This window comes from Mesocricetus auratus, unplaced genomic scaffold (genome assembly GCF_017639785.1).
Source record: "Mesocricetus auratus isolate SY011 unplaced genomic scaffold, BCM_Maur_2.0 Super-Scaffold_100027, whole genome shotgun sequence".
Lineage (NCBI taxonomy): Eukaryota > Metazoa > Chordata > Mammalia > Rodentia > Cricetidae > Mesocricetus > Mesocricetus auratus.
In genome coordinates this window covers 10,095,968-10,114,159 of record NW_024429208.1, presented here as the reverse complement: position 1 = coordinate 10,114,159, position 18,192 = coordinate 10,095,968, and the positions used below count along the sequence as shown (strand labels likewise).

At 46.9% G+C, this 18,192-nt stretch overlaps 1 protein-coding gene across 6 annotated transcripts in view; it reads right to left on the bottom strand.

The window, feature by feature from the left end:
• Window positions 1-11,746, bottom strand: part of Dip2a (disco interacting protein 2 homolog A) — a 78,435-nt gene extending 66,689 nt beyond the window's left edge. For 5 of the 6 annotated variants that reach the window (XM_021227520.2, XM_013113918.3, XM_013113920.3 and 2 more), the window contains exon 1: window positions 11,544-11,746. In XM_021227520.2, coding sequence (XP_021083179.1) covers window positions 11,544-11,634 — 91 coding nt within the window. In that variant the 5' untranslated portion in view covers window positions 11,635-11,746. The remainder of the gene's footprint in view (window positions 1-11,543) is intronic. The other variant, XM_005070734.4, reaches the window with a different exon arrangement.
• Between the last annotated feature and the right edge of the window lie 6,446 nt (window positions 11,747-18,192).

The following is an 18,192-nucleotide window of genomic DNA, read 5'->3' as shown; positions in this document are numbered from 1 at the left end:
TCAAAAAGGCATATTTTTGTGACACTATAAAGAAAAATATACAGACAGACAAAACATCCATAGATGCAGGTTTTTTGGACTAGTAGATGGGACAGTAAAGGGTGGCCTGAGGGCTGTTTCCAAACACAAGGCTCTAAATATAAAGTCACAGAAGCCACCGAGCTGCGCAGTTTACAGCCGCCACTAAAAAGTGAATACTAAGTATGCTTTCAAAGTGCTTACAGGTCTGGCTCACCCATGTTTAATGAAAAGACTTTGTACATGTTAAGTTTAATAAATATCTTCTCTTATCTTAAAGTTTTTAAAGGCATGAAAAAAACGTATTCACCAAACTGAATATTCACACAGGAGAGCCCACTTATGGTAATAGAAGAATTATTGCCCCCCCAAAAAAAGAGACAAAAAAAACCCTCTCTCATTGAAACAATTAGGAAAACTGCATTTTTAAGTTGTTGTTGTTTTTTTTATCTGAAGACATAAAACAAGAAAAGACGTGAAGAATCAGAGGCTAATTTTCGGGTGTAAAAATCTGCCAAAGATAAGTAGGAAGCAGGTCACTGGGCTAGACAGAAGTGTAACAAAGGTACACAAAGCTGAGTTTACCAAAGGAAAAGATCCCGGGGAAGCACACACAGCATCTATGGTGTCACTTACATTTCGGATATGAACGGAAAACAGAGGATCTAAGCCAGCAAAACGGTTTAGTGGGTGAAGGGCACCTGCCACCAAGCCTGGCAACTTGAATTTGATCCCTAGAAGTCACATAGTGGACAAAGAAAGCAGACATCTACAAGTTATCTCCTTACCTCCGCATATATTCATTCCATGGCACACATGTATATGTACACACAGAGAGAGAGAGAGAGAGAGAGAGAGAGAGAGAGAGAGAGAGAGAGAGAGAAATACAGAAATAAATATAATTTTGAAAAAATAAAATAAAGACACTTTCACGAGTCTGGTGCCAGCTCTAACCCACTTAATCCAGGAGCAGATAGTGAGATCTCGGCCCGCATGTGCCCACTCACCTGTCAAGGCAAAAGTAAACCTTCTATGGAGAGAACATGACATTAACTAGGAGCAAAACTTCACACCACAGATACAAAGTCTAACATTTGATTGAAAATGACTAGGCATATACGGCAGTGTGAAACTACAGCTAAAACCCATGGAGTTTAAAAATAACCATGATCACTATGCTTTATGAATAAATTAAAAAGCAAGACTATGAATGTAAATACCTAAACCTGGAGCTGAAAGATACCATCTTAAATCCAAGAATGAAGTTAACGACTGGTGAATGCAAAACCACAAATCACAATTATTACTAAGATACATTAAAGATGATCAAGGAAGCATACAGATGTGCCATCAAAACTACAACAATGGGTGATGTCTTTAATGCCAGCTATTTGAGAAGCTGAAGTAAGACGATCACAAATTCACGCCTGCCTAAGTTACATGGTGAGTTCAAGGCTAACCTGGGCAACTTAGTGAGACTCTACCTCAGGAGAAAAATAAAAACAGAGCTGGAGATATAACTCAGTGGTCTAGTTCTCACCTGTATAGTATACGTCATTCTAAGAAATTCTACCGAAGTTCTTGAGGGTATTGTCCATGAAAACCGACAAGCTTATTCTCTAAATCGTTATGTAGAACACAAGGGCCAAAGTTAGTTGCATCATCCTTAAAAATCAAAGTAAAATAAGAGGACAGGTTTAATGTCCTGGATATAGAGACTTACTATGCCACAGTACAGAGCAGAGAAGCTATTAAAATAGACAAGTGGGATAAGAGCAGAAGTCGTTCCAGCAATGGGAAATGTGGTCACCTCCACGAGTGTCCGACGACTGAAAACCCATGTGGGGGTAGAAATGAAATTCTTTTATACCATACAGAGAATTCATTTCCATTCACACTGAAAGGTGAAAGGCAAGACACCAGAGCTTCTCTAAGAGAAAATCACTTAGGAGTTACCTTCACAGCCACGAAGCTTTGTGTCCAAACCTGGACACAAAGACACTGATCATCCTGGGAAAAATAAAACACCCCAGCCTCTAACATAGTGAATAATGTAAGTGGTGGACAGATACAACTATGAAAATGTTTCCTCCTCTCTGAAATGTCACAGAGTGAGGTGACAGTTTCCTGTGGCTACTGTAACAAGTCACCACTAACGTGGGAAACAAACAATAAAGAAATGTATTCTCCTCTCATGGTTCCAGATGTCTGAGATCCAACATTAGCTATATGAGCCAAAAGCAGGGGCAAAAGGGCCTCCCTCCCTCTGAAGACTCTGGGGAGAATTCTTGCTTTGACTCCTCCGTCTTCAACGGATGCTGACATTCTCTGGCTCGTGTCTGCATCCCTGTAACCTATCGTGGCACTTCAATGGTCTCCCTGTGCTTTGTACGTGTCTAACCTTCCCAGTGCCTCTTTCTCCCGAAGATACTTGTAATGGGATTCAGGACCCAACACAAACCCCGCATAGCTCAAGTCAGCATCCTTAATCACATCCACAGGGTTACTGATTCCAGGTTCCAGGGTTTAGGACCCAACAACTGGTCCAGGGTTAATCCTCCACCTCTCCTAGTCCCACCTATCTTGCTTCCCTATTGGCCAACAGTGCTTTACTTATCAACCAACAGGACAAACATATACAGAGAAGGACTTCCCCCTTCAGGCATGTTACACACAAAGGGCACCCAACCAACATATACTGGATGCAGTAACAGATCTCAAAACAGCAAAACCATCAAGTTGCCTAGGTGCCTTAATCTAACCTCCACTCGTGGCCTCCAGCTGCTTCCTGCTCGGCCAGTCTCATGGGACTGCTCTCCTCCTCTTAGACTAAACGCCAGTCCTGAGGAGGCTTCCTGTCTTCCTGTGCTTTATGAACACGGTATTCTGATGGAATAGGCCCTCACCCACTCAGGGACTCCCCATCTTCAGATTTTGTCTAAACAAAAATTCCCCATGGCTTCTCATTTTGGTTTAAATATCAATCCTTAAATGCCTTTCTTGTTTAGCTCCAAGGAAACTGAGACTTCCTCATCCTACACAGACACATTCACCCTCACCTGTTATTCTCTTAACAATTACTGTGACCTAAATCTCCTTTTACTAACATCATGGTCCCTCAAAATGCACACCCATGCCAGGGCCGATCCCTCAGCACATACTTCACGGCAACAATGACTGAAACACCCGTCTGTGGCTCAGACCTCTCCCTAGATTCAGACGGGCACGCTGTAATTCACGCTTCCCCCGGGGTTCTGTTCAGACAGGTTCTTTCTTGAAATTCTCAGGTCTTCACGTTCATTTTCCCTCAAGTTCTGCCACCTGTGACGCTCATGATTACACATGCAGCACTGCAAGTCAAAAAGTCTAGGTCTCTCCCACTCTGCACCCCAACCTCACCATCCAAGTCACGAGGGTCCCAATCTTCCTGCCTCCTCTGCAGCCGCTGCTCGATCTAAGCAGCCATTGTCCTGTGGAAACACCACTTCCCAGCTGGTTTTTCTCGTTTTCCTTTTGCAAATGAAGCCAGGTGTAGTGCTATGCACCTTTAACCCCAGAAGCAGAGACAGGTCAATCTCCCTGAATTGGAGGCCAGTCTGTTCTAGATAGTGAATTTCAGGCCAACCAGAGCTACATAGTGAGACCTTGTCTAAAAAAAGGAGGAGAAGGAGGAGGAAGAGGAAGAGGAGGAGACATTGTTGGGTGAGTGTCTACTGTTCAACAGTTGTCACTGGTTTTTAGACAAAACTTTATTCTTGAGGATCTTACATGTATACAATAAAGTATAATCATATTACTCCCATTCCTCACTCCAACTTCATGTTTTTTAATAACCCACTAAGTCCAGTTGCTGTTGCCTTTGTATGCATTGGTGTGGAGTCACCAACAGGTTCATGGGAATCCTATCAGTACGAATCTCCAAAAAGAATGATGCTGCTCCCCCAGAGACTGCCAACTGCCAACAGCTCTTCAGTAGGAGATGTGGTCTAGGGATCACCTACCCCATCTATGACACAATTTGGACCAGCAGGACTTGCACAGTTCATGAGTGCAACAGTCATGCCCAGAAGACAGCACTGCAAAGTTCTCCTCTCCATCTTTTGGTTCCTAAATTCTTCCTGCCTCCTCAAGCCTTATGGGAGAAGACGGGGGTGGGCTGTGTGATGTAGATGTCCTAGTTAGTGCTGAACAACTCAGTTTTTCCTCTCCGCTCTCTGACCAGCTATGCATCTCTCCACTGACCGCTGCCCACTACAAAAAGCAGCTTCTCTGACCAGCCGAGAGCAATGGATCCACGCCTATAGACATAAATATTGAGAGGGCTCTCAGAGTATGACCAATTAGCAAATTAACAATAGCACGTTGGTTCTACCCTAGAACCTGTGACCTCATCAGCCATAGGCTTTTGAACAGGATAACAGTACCAAGCAAGAAATTTCCTCCTGTAGAATACACTCCAAATCCAATCATTATTTTATACCAGCCATGACACGATCACACCAACAGACACACTTGACGGGCCAGTTGGTGTAGCAACATCCAGCACTGGGTAAGACCACTGGTATCTTTTTCCCCTCAGCAGGCTGCATAGGACCTTCTAGAACTATGAAAGCTAGCTAGCAGGGAAGAAGTTCCCTGGTCGCTTTGAAATTGACTTCTCTGTGTCCAACAACCAAAGTGGTGTCTTCAGCAATGATGTCTCACCACATAGTAGCAATGGGCAACCGAGGACAGTGGAAGTAACCTGTGTCATTTTGGAGACCTCTGGGACATTCTTGATCAATAACTAGTAGGGAGATATCCCATGCCTTACACCAAGATTTTCATTTAATAATCCATGCATTTTTTAGAGTAATGCTGTCCATGCATGTGGGGAAATTCTATTGAAACTTTTTAAGAGCTGTATTTTGAAATTAACTTACTAACTAATGGGTTCCCAGGGGGTTTTTCATACATCTTGGTTTTGGTTAACCCCCCCCCACTACTGCTTCTCTCCTTCATCCACTCACCATGGTCCCCACTCCATCCTTTACTCTCCTCTTCTTTCATTTCCTGTATTCTACTAGCTTTCCAATGGGATTGCTAGACAGTAGGCTTCCCCGTGGCTTTTATGCACCCGTGCTTTGGGTCAGCTCTCCCTTCTGCTCCTTGGTTCCCCCAGTACCCGCCACCCATCCCTGCTTAACCCTTCCCACACCCAGTATTCTACCTCCTTACTTTCGTTTCATCCCCCTCCCTTATATCCTCCCTCCCCTGGCTTCCAACTGTGCACTGAGTTAAAGAAAGATTTGAAGCTAGGATCCATGGACGAGAGAACATACGGCATTTGCCTTTCTGGACCCAAGTTACCACCTCACTCTGTACAATTCAAGTTTCCTTCACTTATCTGCACACTGTGTTATTTACTCCTTACACCTGAGTAACAGCCTACTGTGTGTAAGTGGCACATTTTTCTCATCCACTTATTTTATCTGGGACTGAACATTTAAGTTCGTTCCTTTTCCTAACTGTTGTGAATAGAGCAGCAGTGAACGTGGATGGGTGAGTGTCTCTGAGGCAGGTATAAAACCCACCGGATGCATGCTGGGTTATATGACGATTCTACTTGCAGCTTTCTGGAAGAAACCTCCAGGCTGATTTCCAAAGCGGCTGTACTAGCTTACATTCCCACCCAAATTGTGTAAGGGTCCCTCTCCACCTTGCCACATCCACACTGGCATTTCTGTCTTGTGTGTTTCTGATGATGGCCATTCTGACTGGGATGAGATGGGATCCTAATATCATTCATGTTAATTTTCATTTCCCTAATGGCTAAAGATGCTGAGCACTTTTAAGCATCACCTACACGTTTGCATTTCTTCTTTTGAGAATTTTCTGTTCAGTTCCTGAGCCTGTTTTTAAAATCAGGTTGTTTGTATTCTCAATGTTTAGCTTTTTAGTTCTTGGTATATTCTAGACATGCATCCTCTGTCAGATGAAATAACTGACAAAGGTTTTCTTTGTCTCTTCTTTAACTTCTTGGCTGTGCTTTATGAGGTCCCATTTGTTGATTGGTGACCTTATTTCCTAGTCTACTGGAGCAGCCCAGTAGCTTTTACTCAGAGAGCTCTCACCTAGAAGTTGAAGTGCAGTCCCTACTTCCCCCCAAATCATTTCACAGTATCAGATTTCTTTAAAACCTTATTTATTTGTATTTTATGTGCATTGGTGTTTTGCCTGCATCTATGTATGTGTGAGGGAGTTGGATTCCCTGGAACAGGAGTTACAGACAGCTGTGAGCTGCCAGGTGGGTGCTGGGAATTGAACCCCGGTCCCCTGGAAGAGTGGCGAGTGCTCTTAACCACCGAGCCATCTCTCCAGCCCCCACAGCATCAGATCTTAGGTTGAGGTCGTTGGTCCGTTTGAAGCTTTGTGCAGGATAAGACTCCAGCTTCGCTTCTCTGCATTTTGAAATCCAGACTTCCCACAGCACTCTTTTCACTCGGCTGTGGCTATCTTGGCTCCTTTGTGCCTCCGTATAAGCTTTTGGGACTTTACCTTTCTATGTCTCTGAAGAATTTTTTATTAGAATCACATTGTGGTTGTAGATTACTTCTGGTAGGATGGTCATTTTCACAATATTCATCCTTCTAATCTACAAGCATGGGCTGTCTTTCCATTTCCTAGTTTTTCTCACGCTTTAGTTTTTCTTTAGTTTACCCAGTTTTTCATGGGACAGGTCTTCTGTTTCATCGGCCAGATTTATTCCTAGGTACTTCTTTTTATGTGTGTGGCTACTGCAGAAGGACTTGCTTCCCTTATCCCAGTCTGTCACTGGCTTATGAGAAGGCTACTGACTTTTATATGCTAATTTTGCATCCTGCCACTTCAATGTCTTCATGAGCTCTTAAGGGTTTCTTGGTGGAGTCCTTTTTCAGGCTTCTTCCATAATGAACCATTTCTTTGGGCAGGAGGGGTATGTCAACTTGTTTCCTACTTGTATCCCTTTTATTTGCTTCCCTTATAATATTGTCCTAGCTAGACTTCAAGCACAATAGTGAGTAGAAATGGAGAAAGCAGACACCCTTGCCTTGTTCTTGATAGTGGCAGGAATGCTTTGAGTCTTTGTTCATTTAGTATGATGTTTGCTGCAGATATGCCAGATACACATTATACTAAGGTGTGCTCCTCCATCCATAGGCTCTTCCTGACTTTTATCAGGAAGGGTTGTTGGATTTTTGTTTTAAGGATTTTTTTTCTGCATCTACCGAGATGGTCATGTGATATCTGCCTTTTAGTCCATTAATGTGTTGAATTACATTTATTGATTTATGTACATTGAACCATCTCTACAATTGCTAGAATAAAGCAAATTCAATCACAACAAATGACCTTTTCGATGTGAAGTTGAATTTCATTTTTGGGAAGTTTATTGAGGATTTTGCATCTTTTTTTCATCAGGGAGGTAGGTCTGTAATTTTCTCTATCGGGCAATGGCTTTATGTGGTATCAAGGAAACACAGACTTCATAAGAGTTTGGAAGCTCCCCTTCCTTTTCTGCTTTATAGAATAACTTGAGTAGTACTGGTATCAGCTCTTTAAAATTCTGGTAGAGTCTGCAGTGAATCCATCTGGTCTTGGGCTTTTTTTCAGTTGGGAGACTTTTTTATTACTACTTCAACCTCATTGCTAGTTATGAATCTGCTCATTATAAGGCTCATTTACCCCATTCTTCTTGTGACCACGACCTACCTAAGCCACCTACTTGGAATGCCCCTCTTGTCACCCGGGCTGCCCATCACCAGTTTATAGTAACTTCCCATAGTCCCTCCTTCTCTCTACCAAGAAAGAGAAGGCAAGAGGATAGGGCAAAACATGTCTTTCTGTAGGATAAGGATTAAAGTTAACATAATCACGTGCTTTTGTGCCACTGTTTCCTGGCTATTCTTTTTTGATTCATGTGTATGAGTGTCCTGACTGCACGCATGTATGTATGTGCACCACATGTGTGCCTGATGCCTGCGGAGGTCAGAAGAGAGTGTTAGATCCCCCCGGAACTGGAGTTTCAGATGGCTGTGAGCCACCATGTGGGTGCTGAAAACTGAACCAGGGTCCTTGTAACTGCTGCTAATCCATCTCTGCTGTTGTTGTTGTTGATTGCTGCTGCTGCTGGGACAACTACCTAAGACAATGTAAAATCAGTTAACATTTGTTTTACCGAGTTCAAGTTTCAGGGCTGTCAAGACAGCTCAGCAGGTAAAAGTGCTTCCCAGACAAGCCTGAGGGTGACATGAGGGAACTGGTTCCCAAATGTCATCCTCTGACTCCTAAATGAAGACCATGGTATGTGTACATTCATGCCCATGCCACCCCCCACACACACACACACCAGTCACAAACCTATACATGCATAAACAATAATCTTGAACTCAGAAGGGAACCTTTTGCAGGGGAAGGAGGAGGAGCAAGAAGATAGCTGTGCCTTATTATGTTCGGGGGACTCCATAACAGTGATTCAGCACACCAGCTTCCTAAGAGGAATTCAACAGAGTTTAGGACCAGAACCTTCTCCCAGGGCCAAACCCAATCAGAATGGAGGATGATAGGAACCAGTGAGGATGTTGAAGAATGAGGCCATGTCTTATGAATAAAGACAGAGAATGGCTTCTATCTAGTCACCGATGACATACAGTTGAGGGGGAGACACACAGGATTTTCCAGATTATCCAGGTAACACCAACTATTCCCTGCTCGTGTGTGGCTGAGGGAGGAACACAGACTTTCTAGAGTGTGCAGATAATGCTTCTCATTACCATTTCCCATGAAGACAGCACTGTATCTTTACTGAGTTCTTCCCACTCCCTCCAACAGACCCATCAATGACAAATGCAACTGTTATGGAATTTCTCACTTAGACAAATGTGAGTAGTATGAAATTGGCATTACTCCATTCTAAACCAGAAGTTTATCTCTCTGCCCTGAATATGGGAAAATGGAAACTCCAGGACAAATAGATTCCCATTCATACAACCTCTGGTTGAGCAAAATGTAAAATAATGGTGCACGCGCGAGCATGCGCACACACACACACACACACACAGATATGAAAGTAGAAGGGGAACTCAGTGAAGAAAGAAAGGGGTCTATAAGTTAGGGGCAGGAATAGGAAAGGCCACTGAGAAAGACAATTGCTGTTTAAGTTTTCTCTTAGATGAGGACCCCAGATTACACATATATATGTGACACTGAATGAAGAAAGAGAACTGTCTGGGAAGGGAGAAGATACCAGAAGTTGGGGGGCAAGAGAGGGCATTGAGGGTGAATAGAAGCAACGTATAACAAGTATGTATGAAAAGATCATAATGAAACGATTTTGTATGCCAAAAAAATTAAAGTTAAAAAATAATGAAATACTAGTTTCAGGACTATGATTCATTAATAATACATTTCTTTAATTTAAATAAAACACCTTCGGTTTCAAAACACATACATTGAGTAAATCTTTACAAGAACCTTGAAATGTCAATAAAATGGTCACCTCCTTTTTACAGCTGGCCAAACCCAAGTTCAGACATGTTATAAATCAGTGACTTAACCAGGTGCCAGTCAGCTTCTATGTGAAAACCCCAGCTTAAAACGTAGTCTCTATCACGGGGTATCTCTGAGCCCAACATGGAAAGTCGCATGCCAACGACAACCACACACTGTTCAATCCAACTTGAAGGTGTGGAAGCTCTCTGTGAGCAGAGCAAGTGTGACCCTGCCAAGATAATCACTGACCTATCTGGCAAAATGAAACGTGCCAGTCTAGGAGGGGTCTAGGGCAGTGACTACACCGTCTCCAGGGCTGCCGGTACACTTTGCAATCTCCTCCTACGAACACTCGGCTGTCTGCCTCCTTTCTTCACTTCAGCAATATTTCAGATCCTCTCCAGGGCACACAATCTTATACCACTTACTTACATATATACTCCTATATATGTCTAAAATAACAATGGTATATGTAGATTTAATTGACTTAATAGATATTTCCTCAGTTGATATACTCTGGTTCTGTCACAAGTTATTTAGTTTTCGCTTTGAGGAAATAATTTAGTTAACTTTCAACTCCTAGCAAGCACTCAAACACATAACCCCATGGAACTGAAATAACAGATATTCTGGGGCAGAAATTAGGAGCAATCTGCAAAAACACATTTGACATCTAAAAACTAAACTACAACTATGCGATTTTCCCCGAGGAGCCATATCAGAACCAGTACAATTGATTTTTTTTTCAGAAGCATTCCTAACCACACCTTCAAAGAGAATTGAGAATTCTCCAAGTGGGGCTGAAGAGATAGCTCAGTGGTTAAGGCCACTGGCTGTCCTTCCACAGGACCTGGGTTCAATTCACAGCACCCACACGGATCTGATAGCCTCTTCAGGACTCACCAGACAAACATGCAGAGAAAATACCCATAGAAAGAAAGAAAGAGGAGGGAGGGAAGGAGGGAGGGGGGGAGAAGGACGGGGGGGGGGAGGAAGGTAGTGAAAATTCATTAAACCAACTTCAGCAAAGCATACCAATCTAAAATTAAAAAACAATATTATATTAAAAAATAGATACCAAAGGTCAAAATGTATTTAAGTCTCAAAAGCAAAGTTAACAATCAGATGCATTTACCCCTGGGCTGGGCTGGGGGCAGTTTATAGAGAACTTAACTCTTTTCCCAGGCCCCCTGAGAAGAATAGCATCCAAATCGAGGGTGCCACTCACCATCTCTGAAGCTGTCTTATCCCCCTATTACGTTTTTAACAACCGCTTATTTGACTTTTTAACTTTTAAAAATTTCACGTGATGAGATGGCTCGGCGGGCGCTTGCCCTCTAATTTGACAAGAGGAGTTTATTCCCGGAACCCACAACGTGGAGGGCGGGAACCAGCTCCGTGCAAACTGACCTCGGACCTCCCTCCACAAGCACCGTGGCCCTTGCTTGCCCCCTAAAATGTAAAACCAATGTATCGAGATCCCAGGAAGGAACAAACCTCCTTTTAAGTGTTAACGTGTTTTACGCCTACTATACTAACGCACTTTAGCCTCATAATCCACAAAGCAAGTGTTCTCATAGCCTCCGTTTTATAGATGAGGAAACTGAGGCTCACGAGGCAGTCTGGAGTTCTAGGGGTGGGGCTCGGCTCTGCATCCCCGGCTTCCTGCCTGCCCACAGGCTGCAAGGCAGACTCGGGAAGCACACACCATGGCCTTGCCGCTTCAGAAGCACACTCAGCTTGGGCAGTAAGACGGCCTTTCCGAAGAGTCCGCCTAGGCCCACCTCCCAGCCAGTGCCTCCGGGTGTCCTTCGGAGGCCGGGCACCCTCCAGTCTGCAGGAGCTGCCGGGGTGTCCAGCGAGCGGCCCACCGGCGCGAGTTCCCCGGGCCAGGGATGCCGAGGGCAGGCCGGCAGGGATCCCGTAGGATGGTACCCGACAGGTTCCCGGGGTGACGCTCCCGAAGAGGGGGGTCCCTGGGCGGGGTCTCGGGCGAGGGTCCCCGCTGCTCTCACCTTCCGACAGCTCCAGCTCCAGCTCCGCCAGGCTCTCGAGCACCTCGGCGGGCAGCGGCGCCGCCTCCAGAGGGCATCCGCGGTCGGCCATGGCCGGTGGCTGAGACGTTCCCACCCCCGGGGCCTGCAGACCCGCAGCGGCTGCCCGCAGCCGGCAGCGGGCGGGGCGCGGCCGGGGCTGCTGCTCCCAGACGCGGGCACGAGCGCGGGCGGCTCCGGCTCAGGAGCGCGCCGGAGACGCGCGTGCGCGGCTGAGGGGCGGGGCAACGCTTGCGCGGGTACATCGGGCCGGGCTCCGCCCAGCAACTCTAAAGTCTCTCTTCCATTGGCCAATAAGCCACGTCGGGGAATCTGGGAGCCTTACTCCCTTTAGGGGCGCTAGAGGAGCAGTGGGCGGGAGAGATGGACCCCCACAGTCAACTGACTTCAATGTCGCCCGGGTGACCCTCCTGTGGTTCCCCAGCCTCTTCCTCCTCAGGAACCCTGCTGGCACGCTTAACTCCTGCTATGATATCAGCAACTCCTTCTGGCATTTTTCTCCCGCCTTAAAGTGTGTTTGCTTACTGCTTTTCACAATAACCCTGGAAGCACTCTGGCATTGGCCAAGAAGGATCTCCAGGAGTGTCTCAGACCTTGAGATGACCTTGGGACGTGGAAGCATAGACATGACATGTTGGAACCTCAGGAGAATTTTTGAAAGTGCTGTTCCCAGAGCCGGGGACAGACTGATAGCCTGGCGTAGGTGTCATCCCAGACTTTGCCACGGGTCCTATCCTGGTACAGACCTCGTCGCCTAAATGAACAGAGTAGGAGAACAAAAGTTTGGCCTTGGAGTTCAAACTGAAAGTCTAAAGAGCTGTACTTCTGTTTCAAAGATCTAGCCGGGCCCTTTAGTTCCTCTCAGGTAGCAATTACAAGTAGGTGAGTAGGATCTCTTCTAGAGTTAATAGTGGGCCTTAGAGTGGTGATGATTTATGACAGACTCTCAAGGCTCCAAGCTCTGAGAACTAGAAACTTAACCTCCAGGCTTTTAAAGCATGAGGCATAGCTCTAGGTGCCTGGTTTAGAGGTTTTGTTATGATAAAGTGTGGGGAACCCTGGCAGATCCCATGGCAGGCGAGGGTGACCGAGGCGGAGGGACAAACACGCCAGGCAGACAGCACTTAAGTGAGGGGAGTGGGGTGGAAAGGAATGGGGTGGGGGTGGGAAAGAAAAGAGGTAAAGAGACACAGAGACAGAGAGAGGACAGAAGAGAAGAGGGAGACAGGAAAAGTCCTGCCTGCCCCAGGGGAACAGCAGGAAAGGGGGCGTGTAAGTGGGTGGGGGTCTTTCTTTTAAAGGGGTCCTTTGCACCTGCATGCAGACTAGTAGTCATGGAACTCTGGGCTGACCAGGGTAGTGCCTGAGTGCGTTCTGCCGGGTGACAGGGCAGGCCAGCATAATGCCGGAATCCTTACAGGTTTGATGCTCTGGGTTTCCATCGCCAGTGGCCAGTAGCTAATGAAATCATAGCAACAACAGAGGTCAGCACCAGCTACTGTCAGGACTCACTAAACCTTGGACTTTAGGACCCTCGGCCTTTCCAGCTGCTTAATGTTGTTCCCAACATTGAGCGTGAAGACTGTCTTCATTTCTTGGCGGTTCCCAGAGACTCTCCCAGCCAAAGACGCCTGCTTTCTCTTACTTACTGCTTTTCTCAATCTTGCCAGCCTCCTCCTCTACACAATTCTCTCTAGTACTCTTTACCCACCCTCCTGCCACTGTCTACCAGATCATCCAGCCCTCTCTACAGGCGTTCAAAACCCCAGGCCGGCAACAACACTGAGACCATTTTGGAGGAGTTTAGTGGGCCGAACATTACATCATCAGGAACAGGCATAGGAAGGAAGGTATCCCCAGCTGACTAATCTGGTTATACAGCCAGGATGGGTGGTATGCAAACGAGCGACTCTTTGTTTACACCAATCACCGGCCCATAGAGGAACCAGTCACACGTTTTGCATGAAAATTGGTCAACAGTCCCACACTTCTCCAATCACTGGTTTCTTCCTACGCAAGTGGCCCCTCTGTCTCCTTGAGTGAGTATGGCTGCTGAAGTTCACTGAAGCTTGTGAAAAAGCACCTGGGATTTGGCCTTTCGAAGCTGGTGCGGATTGTCTGGGGTGGTTGTGACCAGAGGAGGCTACTGGAGCCAGTATCCTGGCTCCTGGCTCCAGTATCCTGGATTCAATTGCAGCAGATTATCTTGCTGCTGGAGTATTTTCATAGTGATTGTCATGTATGCAAAACAGCCAGACTTGAAGGCGTTCCAGCAGGTGACTAGGGAAGGGGCTGTCCCTCACTCCAGGCTGCCAGGCATGAGGGAAAGATCTGCTTGCCCTTCAAAGACTTCGATTTTAGTTATTCACATAGAAACAAAAACCGTTTACAATAAAGATTTAAACTGGACATCTTAAACTGCATTTAACATGATTTCTGTAAGGCTGATTTTATGGATGAGTGCTTCCCCTGTGTGTATGTCTGGGCACCACAAGCGTTGCAGTACCCAAGGAGGCCAGAGAGGGTGTGCGACGCTCTTCAACTGCCAAGACTGTTCTTAGCCACAATACGGGTGTTAGGAACCAAACCTGGGGCTTCTCCAAGAGCATTCTTAACTGCTGAGCCATCTCTCCAGCCCCCCATTTATCTAATTTTAAGTGTTTAGCCACTACTTTAGGGCTCTAGGGAGAGTTGGGTCCCTCTGTTTTTCTCTGCAGCTCAACAGTCTGAACGAAGTTTTGCCTAGAAAACATGTACTTTACCCCTTTCTCTCCCACACCTGCCTTCTGCTTTTCACAGCTGCTGATGCCAGATAAGCATCCTGTATCCCAAACTCTATCTCAGCATCCATTTCTGGAGAGATCACTGTTGTTGCTTCTTTTTTACTTTTTTGTTCCTAGTTCTTTGGTCTTTGGGCTCTTGTGGGAACCAGCCACCCAGCTCCCAAATAAATCACACATGGAGGCTTATTCTTAATTATAAATGCCCTGCCTTAACCTGGCTTCTTTCTAGCCAGCTTTTAACTTAAATTAACCTGTCTACCTTTTGTCTCTGGGCTTTTTCCTTTATTTACTTCTGCATATCTTACTTTCACTCTTACTTTGTGGGTGGCTGGGTGGCTGGGTGGCCGGGTGGCTGGGTGGCTGTCTGGCTGGGTGGCTGGCTGGCTGGCTGGGTGGCCGGGTGGCTGGCTGGCTGGCTGGGTGGCTGGGTGGCTGGGTGGGTAGCTGGGTGGCTGGCTGGGTGGCTGGGTGGCTGGCTGGGTGGCTGGGTGGCTGGCTGGTTGGCTGGGTGGCTGGCTGGGTGGCTGGGTGGCTGGCTGGTTGGCTGGGTGGCTGGGTGGCTGGCTGGGTGGCTGGCTGGCTGGCTGGCTGGGTGGCTGGCTGGGTGGCTGGCTGGTTGGCTGGGTGGCTGGGTGGCTGGGTGGGTGGCTGGCTGGTTGGCTGGTTGGCTGGCTGGCTGGATGGCTGGGTGGCTGGATGGCTGGGTGGGTGGCTAGGTGGCTGGATGGCTGGCTGGGTGGCTGGCTGGGTGGCTGGGTGGCTGGGTGGGTAGCTGGGTGGCTGGCTGGGTGGCTGGCTGGGTGGCTGGGTGGCTGCTGGCTGGGTGGCTGGCTGGCTGGGTGGCTGGCTGCTGGCTGGGTGGCTGGCTGGGTGGGTGGCTGGCTGGCTGGGTGGCTGGCTGGCTGGGTGGCTGGGTGGCTGGGTGGCTGGGTGGCTGGCTGGGTGGCTGGCTGGTTGGCTGGGTGGCTGGCTGGCTGGGTGGCTGGCTGGCTGGGTGGCTGGGCGGCTGGTTGGCTGGGTGGGTAGCTGGGTGGCTGCTGGGTGGCTGGGTGGCTGGCTGGGTGGCTGGGTGGCTGCTGGCTGGGTGGCTGGCTGGCTGGGTGGCTGGCTGGGTGGCTGGGTGGCTGGCTGATTGGCTGGGTGGCTGGATGGCTGGGTGGCTGGATGGCTGGGTGGCTGGCTGGCTGGGTGGCTGGGTGGCTGCTGGCTGGCTGGCTGGGTGGGTGGCTGGGTGGCTGGCTGGCTGGCTGGGTGGCTGGCTGGTTGGCTGGGTGGCTGGCTGGCTGGGTGGCTGGCTGGGTGGCTGGCTGGGTGGGTGGCTGGCTGGCTGGGTGGCTGGGTGGCTGGGTAGCTGGGTGGCTGGGTGGCTGGCCTCTAGCATCCTCCCTTCCTTGTTCTTGCTCCTTCCGCTCTTATTTATTCTCTCTGCCTGCCAGGCCCACCTATCCTTTCTCCTGCCTTGCTATTGGCTGTTTAGTTCTTTATTAGACCATCAAGATGTCTTAGATAGGCAAAGAATCACAGCGTCACAGAGTCAAACAAATGTAGCATAGCCTAGTTGGTGGTGCACATTCCTTTAATCCCAGCACTTGGGAGGCAGAGGCAGGCGGATCTCTGTGAGTTCGAGAGACCAGCCTGGTCTACAAGAGCTAGTTCCAGGACAACCTCCAAATTCACAGAGAAACCCTGCCTCAACAAAACAAAAACAAGAACAACAACAACAAAAAAAAAACCAAACAAACACACCCAAAATACAAAAAACAATGCATCTTTACATCATTAAAATCATTAAACAAACATTCCACAGCATAAACAGATGTTAACACACCTTAAAATAACATTCTACAACAGGTCGTGCCGCTGCAGTTAATGCCAGAGGTGAAATGGGTTTGAAGCAGATTCAGTCGTCAGCACAGACAGGTGGAAGGTGAGCCAGTTGCCTGGACATACAGCGGCTGTAATGTCAAGCACATACAGGAACTATAGGGAAGGTAATGGGAGCCGTCCGTACTCTGGACCTCTTAATAAAAAACGATAGCAAGCAACAGACAATTATTAAGAGCCAAAGCCCTATGAAACTGCATGCCAAAACCAAAAAGCAAACAGGCAAAAATAGTCTTTTGCAGCAGGACTATCCCTGAGTACCTCCAAACACACGCTGAAATGAAACAATCCTCTTGGTTGGGAAAAGCTGGGCCTGTGACACACGGGTTGCAAGATACGCACATATGTATTTTAAAAGATTTTGACCCCTGAAACTACCTGGATATTTTAGAGCTCATCCACAAACTTGTTTCCTAATTAAGCCCAGCTTTCCTCCTCCTACCTCAAGAATCTGTGATAATTAATTTTGACTGTCAGTTGGGCAGGACCTGGAGTCGACTGAGAGACACACCTCTGGCTGAGCCTATGAGGGCATTTTCGGGAGAGGAAAACCTTGCTCCGGAGTGGGATCCACCATACAGTGGTGGCCCAGACACACCGGTGTTGCTGCTGCAACATTAGTCCTGCTTCCAAAAGGGACTAATGACCAGTGACTGTCCAGGAATCCTCCAGGCCTTGAGCACCAGGTCAGGAACACTGGGATATCTAGCTTTGTGTGTTAAGCAGCTATTGATTCTTGGTCTCTCCAACATGAGGACAACCAGTTTGGCTGCCCAAATAATTATATTGTATAAGCCATTCTAGTAAGTGCCTTTCCAATATGCATTCTATCATATCTGTTCCTCTAACCTTACTAATGTACTCACCTACTGGATACTAGACATAGAACTATGGTTACTTATGAGAATAATTCAGATAAACATGAGATAAAAAAGGAACTTTGTATTCATTCTCACCTCCCCCTCAGAAAAGCTGTGTATTCATTTGCTAGCACAACAGTAACAAAGTACTGGAAACTGAGTCAGCTCAACACACGGTTTAACCTATCAGAACTCTGGAGGCCAGAAGTCTAAGATCAAGGTGTTGGACAGGGTTGGTTCCCTCCCCCGCAAAGATAACCTGTTCCACAGCTGTTCCCAGCCTCTAGTGACTACTGCTAATATCTGATGTTTCTTGCCATGTATATGTTTTACCGCAATCTCTGACCTCATGTCTACATGGTGATCTTGTGTGGCAGTGTGTCCAGTTGTCGGCAGACACCATTCATACCTAAAATGAGAACGCTCTAATTAGCTCGTGTTAACTTGATCCTCTGCAAAGACCCAATTTCAAATAAGGTCATATTCATAGGCATTTGGAATTAAGACTTGAAATATCCCATAAGTGGCAATACACAGCCAACACGTGAATACTGGTAGGAGCTGAGAAGCACTGTGTGAGGCTTGATTGTAAGCAAGCTAGAATGTAAAACTTGTCAGTAGAGACCATTGTCACATAAGGAATCTCCCCAGATGAGCCTCAATACCCTGGCAGCAAAGTCCTTCACATGTGCAGGACTTTACATTAGGAGTCATCAGTCAGATGGGTAACATGGAGAAGGTGCTGGAAGCTGGTGATACACAGTTGTTTCAGAGATAAACCCTGCAAGAACTCAAAGGCTTGCTGTATATGTATATGTATATGTATATGTATATATGTATATGTATATGTATATGTATATGTATTTATCTTGAGGTCTTGTGTCAGGTGTGTTCTAGGGTACCCCCAAAGTAAAACGTCCTGCCATCAGAAACAACAGCAGACACGGCCTGGCACTGCCAGTTGTACATCCCGAGGATTTCTTAGAAACCTCCTCCACTGGGGGGTAGCCAAGACCTTGACATGCCACAGACAAGAAGTTGAGGACAACTGGATAAGAGTTGAATGAATATAGACAGCATGTG